This window comes from Triticum urartu, chromosome 1A (assembly GCF_056163025.1).
Source record: "Triticum urartu cultivar PI428250 chromosome 1A, HENAU_Tu73, whole genome shotgun sequence".
Classification (NCBI taxonomy): Eukaryota; Viridiplantae; Streptophyta; class Magnoliopsida; order Poales; family Poaceae; genus Triticum; species Triticum urartu.
In genome coordinates, this window is record NC_141873.1 from 76,519,914 (window position 1) to 76,533,838 (window position 13,925).

The 13,925-nt window shown below is 52.2% G+C and overlaps 1 protein-coding gene across 2 annotated transcripts; it reads left to right on the forward strand.

Annotated features, from left to right (window-relative positions):
* The first annotated feature begins 266 nt into the window (after positions 1–266).
* LOC147990115 (transcription factor APG-like) lies at positions 267–2,949 on the forward strand. 2 transcript variants are annotated; one of them, XM_087547701.1, is made up of 5 exons: positions 267–763; positions 911–1,826; positions 1,913–2,005; positions 2,138–2,203; positions 2,290–2,949. In XM_087547701.1, coding segments are annotated over exons 1-5 (1,506 nt in total). In that variant the 5' UTR covers positions 267–761; the 3' UTR covers positions 2,719–2,949. The 2 variants fall into 2 exon arrangements, with proteins under 2 accessions (XP_087403827.1, XP_087403826.1); XM_087547700.1 differs by lacking the exon at positions 267–763 and having other exon boundaries at positions 770–1,826.
* Positions 2,950–13,925: the final 10,976 nt, after the last annotated feature.

The window sequence follows — 13,925 nt, forward strand, 5'->3', positions numbered from 1 at the left end:
GCCCGACGTTGTCCCGGAGAAGTTGGCGGTGGTGCCGCCCGTCGTAGGTACAGAGCCGGACGCAGGCCTCGACAGCCGGACACATGCATGCCACGAGAGCACATACTACATGCACGTCGAGCAACTAGCGTGTGTTGGTGGTGGACCGGTGGGAGGAAACGCGGGAGTGTCCGCAAATGTTACCCGCCCTCGCGTGAAAGCTGCGGGCGAGACCCTGGACACAACCGTGCAAGAGAAAGTTTGGCTGGTAACCGACGGCCGGCCACGAGGATAGGCGGTAGGCCAGCAGCCACCGGATCGAGATCACTCGGGTGATGGGCAGACAGTGCGGCAACAAACAGGTCGTGGTCTAGCGGCACGAGCTTCCGCCACCCCTCTCGATCGCCGTCCCGGCTATATATTCGACGGCTCGGCGGGCGCCCCCCACTTCGTCCTCCCGCTGCCCATCCCCCACCCGTGCCGCATCCGTTGGCATCAATGGCGACGCCTCGTTAGGTGGCGCGTCGCTCTTCCTTAACTGCTCCCGCTCACACACGCGCATCGGGTTCAGACGGCTCTGCGTCGAGTTGGTGCGTGCGCTACTCCTCCTCCACCCCTCCTTCCCTGCAGCTGCTGCAGCTCCGCTTGTGACTCGTGACGGGAAGAGGGGAGATAAAATAATACCCCGCCAACCGCGGCGAGGCGTCGGCCGAGCTACACCTGTCGCCGCAGGAGCTGGAAGACCTCCGTCGTTTATATATCCACGCCTGCCGCTGCCGGGGATGTGAGTTTCTTGACGCACGGCCGCCGTGCTCTTCCTTTTTCTTCTTGGTTCTTGATTCGCCGGCCATTGCTAGCTTAGCTTAGCTTAGTCTGCTGTGCGCGCGGGCGCGGGTACTGACGATGGCGTGTGCGTGATGCTGCTGCGTAGGAGCGAGCCGGGCAACGAGCTGGACGAGCTGCTCTGGGATAACGGACCGGCGCTCCGGCGGGCGGCGTCGCCCTTCCCGCCCTTCTCCTGCAGCCCCGCCGGCACTATGAAGGCGCAGGAGCTCGCCAAGCACCCCGCGTCGGCGACGGCGATGGCGCAGGGGCACGACGACGACGCCGTGCCGTGGTTGCAACATTACCCCATCATCGGCGTGGACGACGGCGGCGGCGGCGATACGGCCCCGCTGCCCCAGGACTACTTCTCCACCTTGTTTCCCGGGTTCTCCGACCTCCCCGCTGCGGTGGCGGGCAGAGATGCCGGAGCGCCATCGACGTCTCACGCAGCGGTCGTCGTGCCGCCGCTGCCGGAGCCACCTGTGCTCCCCAAGCAGCAGCCGCCGCCGCCTCGGTCCACCGGCGAGGGCGTCATGAACTTCTCCTTCTTCTCGAGGCCCCTGCAGCGCTCGCTGCCGCAGGCCAGCGTGAGACCGTCTGCCGCGGGAAGCAAGTCCGTCGAGTCCACGCTGCTGCAGACCAACAGGCTAAGAAGCACCCCGCTGTTCTCGGAGCAGAGGACGGCGTGGCTGCAGCCGCCCAGGGAGTCGCCCGCCACGGTGGCCGCGCCTCGTCCTCTGGCACCGCCAGTGCCTGTCCGGCATGCCGCAGAACCGGCAGCGGCGTTATCCCAGAGATTGCAACCGGAAGCGAGGGCTGCGGCGTTACCACCGAGATTGCAACCGGAACCGAGGGCTGCGGCGTTACCCCAGAGATTGCAATCGGAGGCGAGGGCTTCCGAGATGCCACCGCCGCCCGCAACAGCGACGACCTCGTCTGTCTGCTCTGACAACGGCGAGCGGAGCCAGCTGAAGAGGAGCAGCCACCAGACTCTGGAGTGGTCGGTCAGTCAGGACGACGAGGTGAGCACCGGACACATACATGGTTAACACCGCGAACGCAGTACTGTTCTTCTTGGTTCAAAATCTCAAACGCAATCTGCCTGCAGGACCTTGACGACGAGGCCGGCGGGCTGAGAAGGTCGGCGGCGAGGAGCACCAAGCGCGGCCGCACCGCCGAAGTGCACAACATGTCGGAGAGGGTAGGTCCTAGTAGCGATCCCGAATGCACAAAATAAATGCACACCGTACACCGAAGTGGCATTCTTCCGGTTGCTAAATTGGTACTCCTCCTTGGAAGATAGCTAAATTGCTGTATGAAATTGCTGTTGCAGAGGAGAAGGGATCGAATCAACGAGAAGATGCGCGCCCTGCAAGAACTCATCCCCAACTGCAACAAGGTACACGATCCATCAACCTTGGCAAGAAAGCTCAAAAATACTTGGACAAGAGCACAAAGTAACATCCAATGTTTGTGGTGATGAAGATTGACAAGGCGTCGATGCTGGAGGAGGCCATCGAGTACCTCAAGACCCTGCAGCTCCAGGTGCAGATGATGTCGACGATGGGGACGGCCGGGCTGTGCATGCCGCCGATGATGGCAATGCAGCACATGCAGATGCCGCCCATGGCGCACTTCCACCACCACCACCTCGGCGCCATGGGGTACGGCATGGGCCCCTTCGACCCGCGCCTCGTCGCAGCCGCTGGCGCCGCGCAGTTCCCTTACCAGATGATGCCCGGCGCGCCCATGTTCGGCGGCCACGCGATGCCTCCCCCGCCACCGTTCCACCAGGCGGCGGTGGCGGGCGCTCACATGGCTGCCGGCCCCGTCAGCAACGACGCCGCCACGGCAGCGCAGGCCGAGCACGAGCAGACACCCGGCGACCATCCGCAGGTCCCACGAGCAATGTAGCCTAGCTCCGACAGCGGCGGACTCTGTAGCAGGCTAGCGGCGCACCCAGCAAGGCTCGGTAACTCCGAGCAGGGCTGCGGCAAAACGAAGCTGTAAAATCTTTGTGAGACTGTAAAATGGCTCACTGCTCCGGCATCTTCTCCGTGTCAGAGGATAGGCCGGGTACAGTGTCTGCTGGGGAGGATCAATGGATCAGGATCGCTTCTGCTTCCCGCTGCAATATTCAATCCTGACATGTCCTACCCTGTTTAAAGCTGTGCCCGGTGCCCGCCGCTCATGATGCCGCGGACGGACAAGAGTCAATCTGAAGTACTGTTGGCGCACATGCATCATGGCGCCGATGGCAGCTTGAGCTGGCACGGGCTCGGGCAGTCCATGCCTTAGAGCATCCCTGGTGGCTTGTCTAAATTTGATAGTCCATATCTACATATACACAATGGTGTAAAAAGATTTTCTTTTAAACAACCTAAGTTTTTCAGCGGATTGTCTATATACATGATGTTTATATTCTCTTTCATATATTTTAATAGTATCTTATAGCAGCTATATTTTCTAAAAATCTCATGTTGGTCATTTCTGAGTTGTTCTCATTTATTTTTTTCATCCGCAAGACATATAAAGAAGAAAATAAACCAGCTGCGAAATTATTTTAGGTTCAACACTAGCAACACCCTATATAATTTACGAGAAATAAACAATAGCAACAGGTTCAACCCTGATGAGGCGGCGGTCCAGGCGCAACGACCTCCGTGTCCAGCGCCGGCGCGGCCGCTTCCCTGCCAACGTCCTCCAATTGCTCCGAATTGGTGAATGGTTGAGCTCATGAGCCAACATTTTTGGTTTAGACATTATGGCTTGGTTGTCCAAATGTAGACAACGGTTAGTTAGTTTGGACATTGTCTAAATTTTAGACGACGCAATAGACAAGCCACTGAAGATGTTTTTTGGCATGTGGTAGTCTAAATTTAATATAGACCATCGTTTGCACGAGCCGTTAGAGATGCTCTTATCATCAGCTGCAGCTGCGTGTGGGAGCGTAGGAGCGTGCGTGCGTCGGGGCCAAAGATGCTTCGATCAGACCGCCCGCGACGATGTTGCCCAGCCGGGGAGCAGGTCCGGAGCAAACGGCGCAAAGGGTTTGGATCAAGCCAACTGAAAACGTTAGAATAGAGAAAACATAGTAGGATTAACATGGCATGTTCATCTTAATCCTATCCCCTATAGGATTTTTTTGGCTTGTTTGATTGCATCGTAGAAAAAATAAAGGATTCTTTTAAAAAGGTTTGAGTGAATGTTAGAAATTCTATGGGAAATAGTACAAAGAAATCATTAGAAAAAATTCCGCGCCGCCTGCCGCTAGGGTGACTCGGGCGGCACCCAAAAACCTAGCCGCCACCAGTCCACACTCTCTCCTCTCCTCCCTCCGCCGCCGCTAAGGGACGCCGCTGGCCTAAGCCCGGGGGCGGACGGCGGTGGCAGAGGACATCACCTCTCTCCCACGTCTCTGGGTTGTGCGGGGCCCCGATTCGTATGGAGGCACGCCCGATCTGATCGATGGCTGCGGGCGCGGCGGCGGCGGAGGCGGCCCGGGCGGCGGGCGCGGCGGCGGCGGAGACGGCTCGGGCTGCGGGCGCGGCGACCAGCCCTGTTCGGGCGGCGGCGGCGCGCCATATACCTTTGGATCGGCGGTGACCGCGTGGAGGGTCTGGTAGTTGCATCGGCGGCACCTTCGATGAGTTCTATTTTGGAGTCTTCACGTTTGGACGGATGAGCGCATGGCGGTGGCACTGTTAGGTGTCGTGGTGGCGTCAGCAGATGTCCGGACTGGCAAATGATGCAAATATCTTTTCTGAAGATGGGTCAGTGGTCTGATGATGATGACGGCTCCTAAAACGTGTGCATGTGGTGTGCGCTTTAGGTGTTGGAGATTTCTTCCGCATTACGCGAAGGATCGGTACTTCTTGATCAGACGCTTATAGCACTCTAGTTCGGATACTAGGGGCTGCGCCCATGTCTTTATTGTAAAACTCCTATGGCTAAGTGAGGGCGTTCAAGTCGCATAGTCTGGTTGCCCGGTTCATTGCGCTAAACAACTCTTCAAGGACCATATAATTGGATCAAGATTGTTTAGATTCCATCCCAAACACCCCCGTACTACCTACATGGGGGCTGAAGCCGACGACTGGCCAACCCTCATATTTCATACAACACGGCCGCACAGGAAAAAAAAATTAAAACATGACAAGCATTATATTACATAACATCATTGTTTCATGTTACATGACATGATAATACGAATATTTTCTTGGGAATATAACATCCTTCGCACATTGCTCCACCACAAGGCGGGATCCCTCTAGGACACCATCAAAATATAACTCGGGTCGGCGGTGCTCCATGCCCTCAGGCGGCCCCTCGGTCATCAGCTTCTTGGCATCCATCTTCGCCTAGTGCATCTTGACACGGGCAAAGGCCATCCGGGCACCTTCAATACAGACCGACCGCTTTATAACCTCAAGCCGTGGGCAGGCACTAACAAGCCGCTTCACAAGTCCGAAGTAGCTGCTGGGTATCGGTGCGGCAGGCCATAGCAGGACTATCAGGTCCTTCATGGCTAGCTCGGCCGCCTTGTGCAGCTCGACCAGCTATTTCAGCTGGTCGCTGAAGGGCATCGGATGTTCTGGTCCAAGATATTGAGACCAGAACAGCTTCTCCGTAGAACTCCCTTCTTCGGCTCGATAGAACTCAACAACATCTGATACGCTGCGCGGCAAATCCGTAAACGCCCCTGGAGAGCTCCAAATTCGGGTAAATAAAAGGAACATTTCCTTCACAGACTTGCTTTGCATAATGAAAGCCCTACCCGCCGCGATCTTCTTGGCCGCCTGGATTTCCTGAAGGGCGCTCTGGGCCTCGGCTCGAGCCTCTTGTGCGCTCTGGTGGGCCTTCGCAAGTTCGGACGCTTGCGTCTTAGAATCACGCTCCAAGGACTCGTACTTCTTCATGGTGTCCTGAAGCTCTTGCTGGACCTCGCCGACCCGGGCCTCGTGCTTCTCGCGCGCGGCGCGCTCCTTGGCCGCTTTGTCCTCGGCCTCGGCTAATGCCTTCTTGAGGGCCGCCACCTCGGTCGTGTCCCCTAATAAAATTCATGACACTTTAGTCAGCACGAAACATTCATCCTTCCTAAATATAGGCGCAGGTCACTGCATACCTTGGCTGTCCTCCAGCTGCTTCTTCATGACGCCGAGCTCTTCTTCGGCCCGCTCCAGGCTCTGCTTCAGGCCAAAAACCTCCGCAGTATGAGCGGTAGCAGTCAGCAGCGATGCCTGTTTATTCACATAGACATCTTATGTTAGACTCATGCGAAAATTATTTTGATCCTCTGTTCGGCTTTTCTTTCCGAACACCGAACAGAGCATCAGGGGCTACTGTCTATACTATGATATCCTTTCTACAATTACATCACTTACCTCAAAGCCTGTTAAAAGGCTAGCGCAGGCTTTGGTCAGCCCGCTTTTGGCGGACTGAACCTTCTCGATTACCGTGCCCATAAGGACACGATGCTCATCCACAATGGAAGCGCCTCGCAGCGCTTCCAGCAGATTATCCGGTGCCCCGTGTTGGACAGGGGTCAACGGCGAAATACGCATACCCCCTTCTTTCGAAGGAGGTTGCGTGCCGGATTCGGGAGCCGCATCGGTCTCCGGAATCGAGTCCGGCCAAGGGCCAGACTGAACACGGCCCTCCTCACCACCAGTCTACATGGGGATCGGCCCCCGCTGGTGTCCGACAACGGAGGCATCGCCTTCTGGCGCCTCCTGAGCCTCTCCCCGGCCCGGGAAAGTCCCTCGGGACAACACCTCCGCGTTGTCCTTGGACTTGGGGGAGTGAGCGGGCGGCGGTGACACGCTGGCCATCTCCTTTGAATCTAGCGAACCCTCTGTTGAGGATCCGCAGAGAGCTGTCGTGGGCTGGACTGTGATGGCATAATTTAAACATATTAATATTACAAAATGGAGAGGCCAGGCATTTGGATATCCATATGGGTTTTGGTACTTACGAGGCGGCCCGAGGCTTGGTCCGGGGCATTCACTCCGGACTGCTATCGGCGTCCCACGCGGAGTTATCCGCAAGGGAGCCCTTCCCCCTCTTGGGCGCCTTCGCCTCCAAATTTGGGGAGGCCTCCCTTTTCTTCCTTCCCCCCAGGGGGAGTCGCTTTCTTCCTCCTCCTCCTCGTCGTCTTCGGCGACCGAAGAGTGAGTCCCATCTTCGGATGTCACGTCCGAAGTGCCTTTTTGGCGAAGGCCACTCCGGGCCCCCTTGGCCGTTTTCTTGGCCTTCTTCTCCGACACATCATAAGGCGTCAAAAACAGCGTCTTCGTCAGAAGCGGGGTTTCTTGGTCTTCGGGCAGCGGAGCCGGACAGTTAATCTGCCCCGCTAGGTCGATCCAGGCCTAAAAAATTGATAGGAAGGCTTAGACTCCTAAAAATATGCCAGTAAAGGCTATACCTTGAAAACATGAGAGAACTTACCGAGTTAGCCTGGCGTTTTAGGCTAAGCCCGTGATCCTAGGTCTTAGGCGGTGGTGTCTCGCCGGCCTTGAAGAATACTTTCCAGATGTCTTCGTGTGTTGTGCCGAAGAGCTCTAGCAGCGTCTGGTGCTTGGCCGGATCAAACTCCCACAAATAGCAAGTCCGGCGTTGGCACGGAAGGATCCGGCGAATGAGCATAACCTGGATCATGTTGACAAGTTTGATACTCTTGGTTATCATGTTCTGGATGCACTTCTAGAGTCCAGTTAGCTCGTTCGAAGAACCCCAGGTTAGGCCCTTCTCTTTCCAGGAGGTGAGCCGCAGCGGAGCTCTGGATCGAAATTCGGGGGCCATCGCCCAGTTGGTTTCACACGTCTCGGTGATGTAGAACCACCCCGACCGCCACCCCTTCACCATCTCCACAAAGGAGCCTTCGGGCCATGTGACGTTGGGCATCTTGCCCACCATGGCACCTCCACACTCTGCTTGTTGGCCTCTCACCACCTTCGGCTTTACATTGAAGGTCTTCAGCCATAGGCCGAAGTGAGGTGGGATACGGAGAAAGGCCTCGCAAACAACTATAAATGCTGAGATGTTGAGGATGAAGTTGGGGGCTAGATCATGGAAGTCCACCCCGTAGTAAAACATCAGTCTGCGGACAAACGGGTGGAGAGGGAATCCTAGCCCGCGGACGAAATGTGTGAGTAACACAACCCTCTAATGGGGCTCTGGGGTAGGGGCGATTTGTCCCTCGACCGGGAGAGGGTGAACAATCTCCTTGGCCAGGTATTCGGCCCCTCGGAGCTCCTTGATGTCTTTCTTCTTAACAGAGGAGGCCATCCACTTGCCACCAACTTCGGAATCGGACATGGTTGGAGTGCTTTCTCTGGAGGGGGAAGCTAAAGCTTGGGCGCTGGGGCTCAAGAATGGATGGGCAGAGGAAGGAGAAGGCGGGGGTGAATGAGGACGAATCCTTATCCCCTTATAAAGGTTGTGAATGTCAAACGCCTTCCTACTTGCCTTAAAACTCGCCTACTCCCAAGGGCTGTGTAAACAACACGGTTGGGTTACCCACACACGTATTGATGAGAATCCCGTAATAAGAGGACACGATCTCTGCTTTGACAAGACGTGCCAATGGCAACCGCGTCTCAGAACGTGGAGCGATAGATGAAAAATGGCTTGAAATTATGACCGGGTAGATGTGATGTCATGTTACGAAAAGTTGTCAGCAGATTGGGCTCGTGTAAAATTATATTCTCTCTGCGGTTGTGTGTGGTGTGTGTTACAGGTCCGGACACGTCGATACATCCGAAGACTATTTTGGAGTTCGGAAGGAGGAACCCGCCTTGCAATGCCGAAGACAGGCCTATGCGCCGGATACCTTGTCGTTGAAGCCAAGTTCGGGGGCTACTGAGGGAGTCCTGGACTAAGGGGTCCTCGGGTGTCCGGCCTGTTAGCCATGGGTCGGACTGGTGGGCTGTGAAGATATGAAGGCCGAAGACTGCACCCGTGTCTGGATGGGACTCTCCTTGGCGTGGAAGGCAATCTTGGCGACTAAATATGTAGATTTCTTTCTTTGTAACCGACCTTGTGTAACCCTAGATCCTCCCGGTGTCTATATAAACCGGAGGACTTAGTCTGGAGAGGGGAGAATCATCATCATAGCCATACAAGCTAGAGTTCTAGGGTTTAGCCATTACGATCTCGTGGTAGATCAACTCTTGTAATACTCATATTCATCAAGATCAATCAAGCAATACATAGGGTATTACCTCCATAGAGAGGGCCCGAACCTGGGTAAAACATTGTGTCCCCTGTCTCCTGTTACCATCGACCTTAGAAGGACAGTTCGGGATCCCCTACCCGAGATCTGCCGGCTTTGACACCGACAAAGGGATCATGGGCCAATCGCCCTTTGCAATCCTGCACATTGCGAGGGCGGCCGGTGAGCAGACATGTCAACCTCCTTAAAAAGGCAGGTGCTTACGCAGTCCAACCCGACGCGCGCCGCTCCATTGCTGACGTCAGTGAGCTTTTGGCTGATACATATGATGCAGAGTGCACATACTTATTCCCGCGTGGTGGTCAGTGCGAAAAGGCCATAGGCCTACTCGGATCAAATATCCAAACCGTTAGTGTGTTGGTAGTGCGGTCACGAGCAGAGACTCATGAAAGATGTGACCCCGTCGCCCCGTCTCGAGGACTTGCGGCAAGGGCTAAGAATGCCCTCCCACGACTCGTATTCAACTCTCGGGTACCCTCCAGGTCAACCCGGTCCCACATCACTCGCGGGTACCCCTTAGGGTCGACCGGCCTTTCCAAGTAACAGTTGTAAAGTCAATGTATCCATGTGTCCAAACATCAAGGGAAACTCCGAGGAACCACCCTCAGTGGATTCCACTCGATGTAATCATCAAGGTGAACGTAGGAGGAACCACCCTCGAGGTTCACACTTGAGGGGTTGTACGACAGAGCCGTATCGGAAGTGGTTAAGGAGGAACCACCCTCGATGACCACGACCAAATAGCTACCCTACAATATTAACATCAGAAGTGCTGATGAGGTGTCACCCATGGCACTCGATAGTAACTCTGCAGAGTCGTACAACTAAGGAGGGGTGATGTGCGGTGTTGGGGCATGGACGTCGATCACGTTGATCGAGTCATCGAACATAAAGCGGGGCAACTAGGACAAGGTGGGGGTCACTGATGGATCTTTAACCAACCTATACTAAGTAGTTTAGAATAAGCAGGTAAGGTATGAAAGCAGGTACCAAAAACAGGCTATGCATCAGAGTAGGATCATACAGAAAGCGGTAGCAGTTCTAATGCAAGCATGAGAGGGAAAGAAATGGGCGATATCAGAATGCTCAAGGGGGGGTTTGATTTCCTGGAAGCTCTGCTGTAAAGGAAGAAGTGTCGTCGGCGTAGTCGATCACAGGGGCGGCATCGTTCTCGGGGTCTACCGGAGAGAAGAGGGGGAAGAAACAATAAATATAAAGAAAACAAAGCATAACATGGCAATATGTTATGCCGGGTGTGACCTAACGTATGGCTACACGACATAGGTAAAGGGGGGAATCAACCGGGAATGTTTTCCTGGTTCCGAACCTGTGTCAGACAGATGACCGGAGGGCGAATGTTCCATGTTCAAATAATTAGAGGCATCTCACAGGTAAACGAACCACGTGTCCGGATTCATCTCGTTTTTCTAAGCAACTTTCTTGTATAAATTATTTTCATCCGAGTTACGGATTATTTTAAATTATTTTTCAAAGATTTAAACAATATTCCAAAAATTACAGGATTTATTTTAATTCGAAAATCTATGAAGTGTAATTGCTATGGGTACATAGAGAGTGTACCCAGCAGTGCGTGTAAGTGTATGACGGGTGGGGACAGGGGCTGAGTCAGCAAACAAAGTTTGACTGTTGACTAGTCAAATTGACCAGTGGGTCCCCACTGTCAATGGGAAAATTTGTTAACCAGGTTTTATTTATTACAAAAAGTCTAATTAGTTAGTGGGCCCGTTATGTCAGTGACCTATTTAACTAATGGTTTATTTGAAGTCATTTTAATTAGTGGAGGGGGGCCCGCATGTCATAGGGTTAGAGGGGGGTTTTAGTGTTAACCAACAGGGCCGGCCACCAGGGCTATGCTCGCATGGAAGAACGCCGGCGGGCGCGACGGGCATGGCGGTCAGCAGAGCGGGTCACGGCGGTGGGCGCAGCTTTAGCAGCGGAGGCCGGTAGGGTGAGCGGGTGAGGGAGCGGGGCCCCGACTGCGGCAACGACAAGCGCACGAGACGGTCGCAGCATGGGAGGGATGGAGCGCGCGGCCAAGGCGAGGGTGGTAGCGGCACACACAACGGAGGGTGATGTCTACTACACAACCTTCTTCTTGTAGACGTTGGTGGGCCTCCAAGTGCAGAGGTTTGTAGGACAGTAGCAAATTTCCCTCAAGTGGAGGACCTAAGGTTTATCAATCCGTAGGAGGCGTAGGATGAAGATGGTCTCTCTCAAGCAACCCTGCAACCAAATAACAAAGAGTCTCTTGTGTCCCCAACACACCCAATACAATGGTAAATTTTATAGGTCACTAGTTCGGCGAAGAGATGGTGATACAGGTGGTATATGGATGGTAGATAAAGGTTTTTGTAATCTGAAAATATAAAAACAGCAAGGTAACTAATGATAAAAGTGAGCGTAAACGGTATTGCAATGTGTTGAAAAAAGTCCTAGGGTTCATACTTTTTCTAGTGCAAGTCCTCTCAACAATAATAACATAATTGAATCATATAACTATCCCTCAACATGCAACAAAGAGTCACTCCAAAGTCACTAATAGCGGAGAACAAACAAAGAGATTATGGTAGGGTACGAAACCACCTCAAAGTTATTCTTTCCAATCAATCTGTTGGGCTATTCCTATAAGTGTCACAAATAGCCCTAGAGTTCGTACTAGAATAACACCTTAAGACACAAATCAACCAAAACCCTAATGTCACCTAGATACTCCAATGTCACCTCAAGTATCCGTGGGTATGATTATGCGATATGCATCACACAATCTCAGATTCATCTATTCAACCAACACAAAGAACTTCAAAGAGTGCCCCAAAGTTTCTACCGGAGAGTCAAGACGAAAACGTGTGCCAACCCATATGGATAGGTTCATGGGCGGAAGCCGCAAGTTGATCACCAAAACATACATCAAGTGAATCAATAGAATAACCCATTGTCACCACGGTTATCCCACGCAAGACATACATCAAGTGTTCTCCAATCCTTAAAGACTCAATCCGATAAGATAACTTCAAAGGGAAAACTGAATCCATTACAAGAGATTAGAGGGCGAGAAACATCATAAGATCCAACAATAATAGCAAAGCTCGCGATACATCAAGATCGTGCCACCTCAAGAACACGAGAGAGAGAGATCAAACACATAGCTACTGGTACATACCCTCAGCCCCGAGGGAGAACTACTCTCTCCTCATCATGGAGAGCACCAGGATGATGAAGATGGCCACCGGAGAGGGATTCCCCCTCCGGACGGGTGCCGGAATGGGTCTAGATTGGTTTTCGGTGGCTACGGAGGCTTCTGGCGGCGGAACTCCCGATCTATTCTCGTCCCCAAAGTTTTTAGGGTATATGGGTATATATAGGAGGAAGAAGTACATCGGTGGATCTCCGGGCTGTCCACGAGGCAGGGGGCGCGCCCAGGGGGGGGGGGGGGGTGGGCGCGCCCCCCATCCTCGTGGGTAGCCCGAGACTCTCCTGGTCCATCTCCGATACTCCGTGGGCTTCTTCTGGCCCAAAAATAAGTTCTGTGAATATTCAGGTCAATTGGACTCCGTTTGATTTTCCTTTTCTGCTATACTCTAAAACATGGAAAAAAACAGAAACTGGCACTGGGCTCTGGGTTAATAGGTTAGTCCCAAAAATAATATAAAAGTGCATAATAAAGCCCATAGACATCCAAAACAGATAATATAATAGGATGGAACAATCAAAAATTATAGATATGTTGGAGACGTATCAGCATCCCCAAGCTTAATTCCTGCTCGTCCTCGAGTAGGTAAATGATAAAAACAGAATTTTTGACGTGGAATGCTACCTAACATATTTATCCATGTAGTTCTCTTTATTGTGGCAAGAATATTCAGATCCATAAGATTCAAGACAAAAGTTTAATATTGACATAAAATAATAATACTTCAAGCATACTAACAAAGTAATCATGTCTTCTCAAAATGACATGGCCAAAGAAGCTATGCCTACAAAATCATATAGTCTGGCTATGCTCCATCTTCACCACACAAAATATTTAAATCATGCACAACCCCGATGATAAGCCAAGCAATTGTTTCATACTTTTGGTGTTCTCAAACTTTTTCAATCTTCACGCAATATATGAGCGTGAGCCATGGACATAGCACTATATGTGGAATAGAATGGTGGTTGTGGAGAAGACAAAAAGGAGAAGATAGTCTCACATCAACTAGGCGTATCAACAGGCTATGGAGATGCCCATCAATAGATATCAATGTGAGTGAGTAGGGATTGCCATGCAACGGATGCACTAGAGCTATAAGTGTATGAAATCTCAACAAAAGGAACTAACTCGCTTGCTCATGAAGACCTAGGGTATTTTGAGGAAGCCCATAATTGGAATATACAAACCAAGTTCTATAATGAAAAATTCCCACTAGTATATGAAAGTGATATCATAGGAGACTCTCTATCATGAAGATCATGGTGCTACTTTGAAGCACAAGTGTGGTAAAAGGATAGTAGCATTGTCCATTCTCTCTTTTCTCTCATTTATTATTATTTTTTTATTTGGGCCTTCCTATTTTTTATGGCCTCTTTTTTTTCTCTTTTTTATTTGGGCTTCTTTGGCTTCTTTTATTTATTTATTTTTGTCCGGAGTCTCATCCCGACTTGTGGGGGAATTATGGTCTCCATCATCCTTTCCTCACTTGGGACAATGCTCTAATAATGAAGATCATCACACTTTTATTTACTTACAACTCAAGAATTACAACTCGACTCTTAGAACAAGATATGACTCTATATGAATGCCTCCGGCGGTGTACCGGGATGTGCAATGACTCATGAGTGACATGTATGAAAGAATTGTGAACGGTGGCTTTGCCACAAATACAAT

Excerpts from the sequence above, each read along its gene's own strand:
- LOC147990115 (XM_087547700.1), top strand. The coding sequence starts at position 897 with ATGCTGCTGCGTAGGAGCGAGCCGGGCAACGAGCTGGACGAGCTGCTC. Across the intron at positions 2,006-2,137 it reads TGCACAACATGTCGGAGAGG|AGGAGAAGGGATCGAATCAA; the intron begins GTAGGTCCTAGT and ends TTGCTGTTGCAG. Across the intron at positions 2,204-2,289 it reads TCATCCCCAACTGCAACAAG|ATTGACAAGGCGTCGATGCT; the intron begins GTACACGATCCA and ends GTGGTGATGAAG.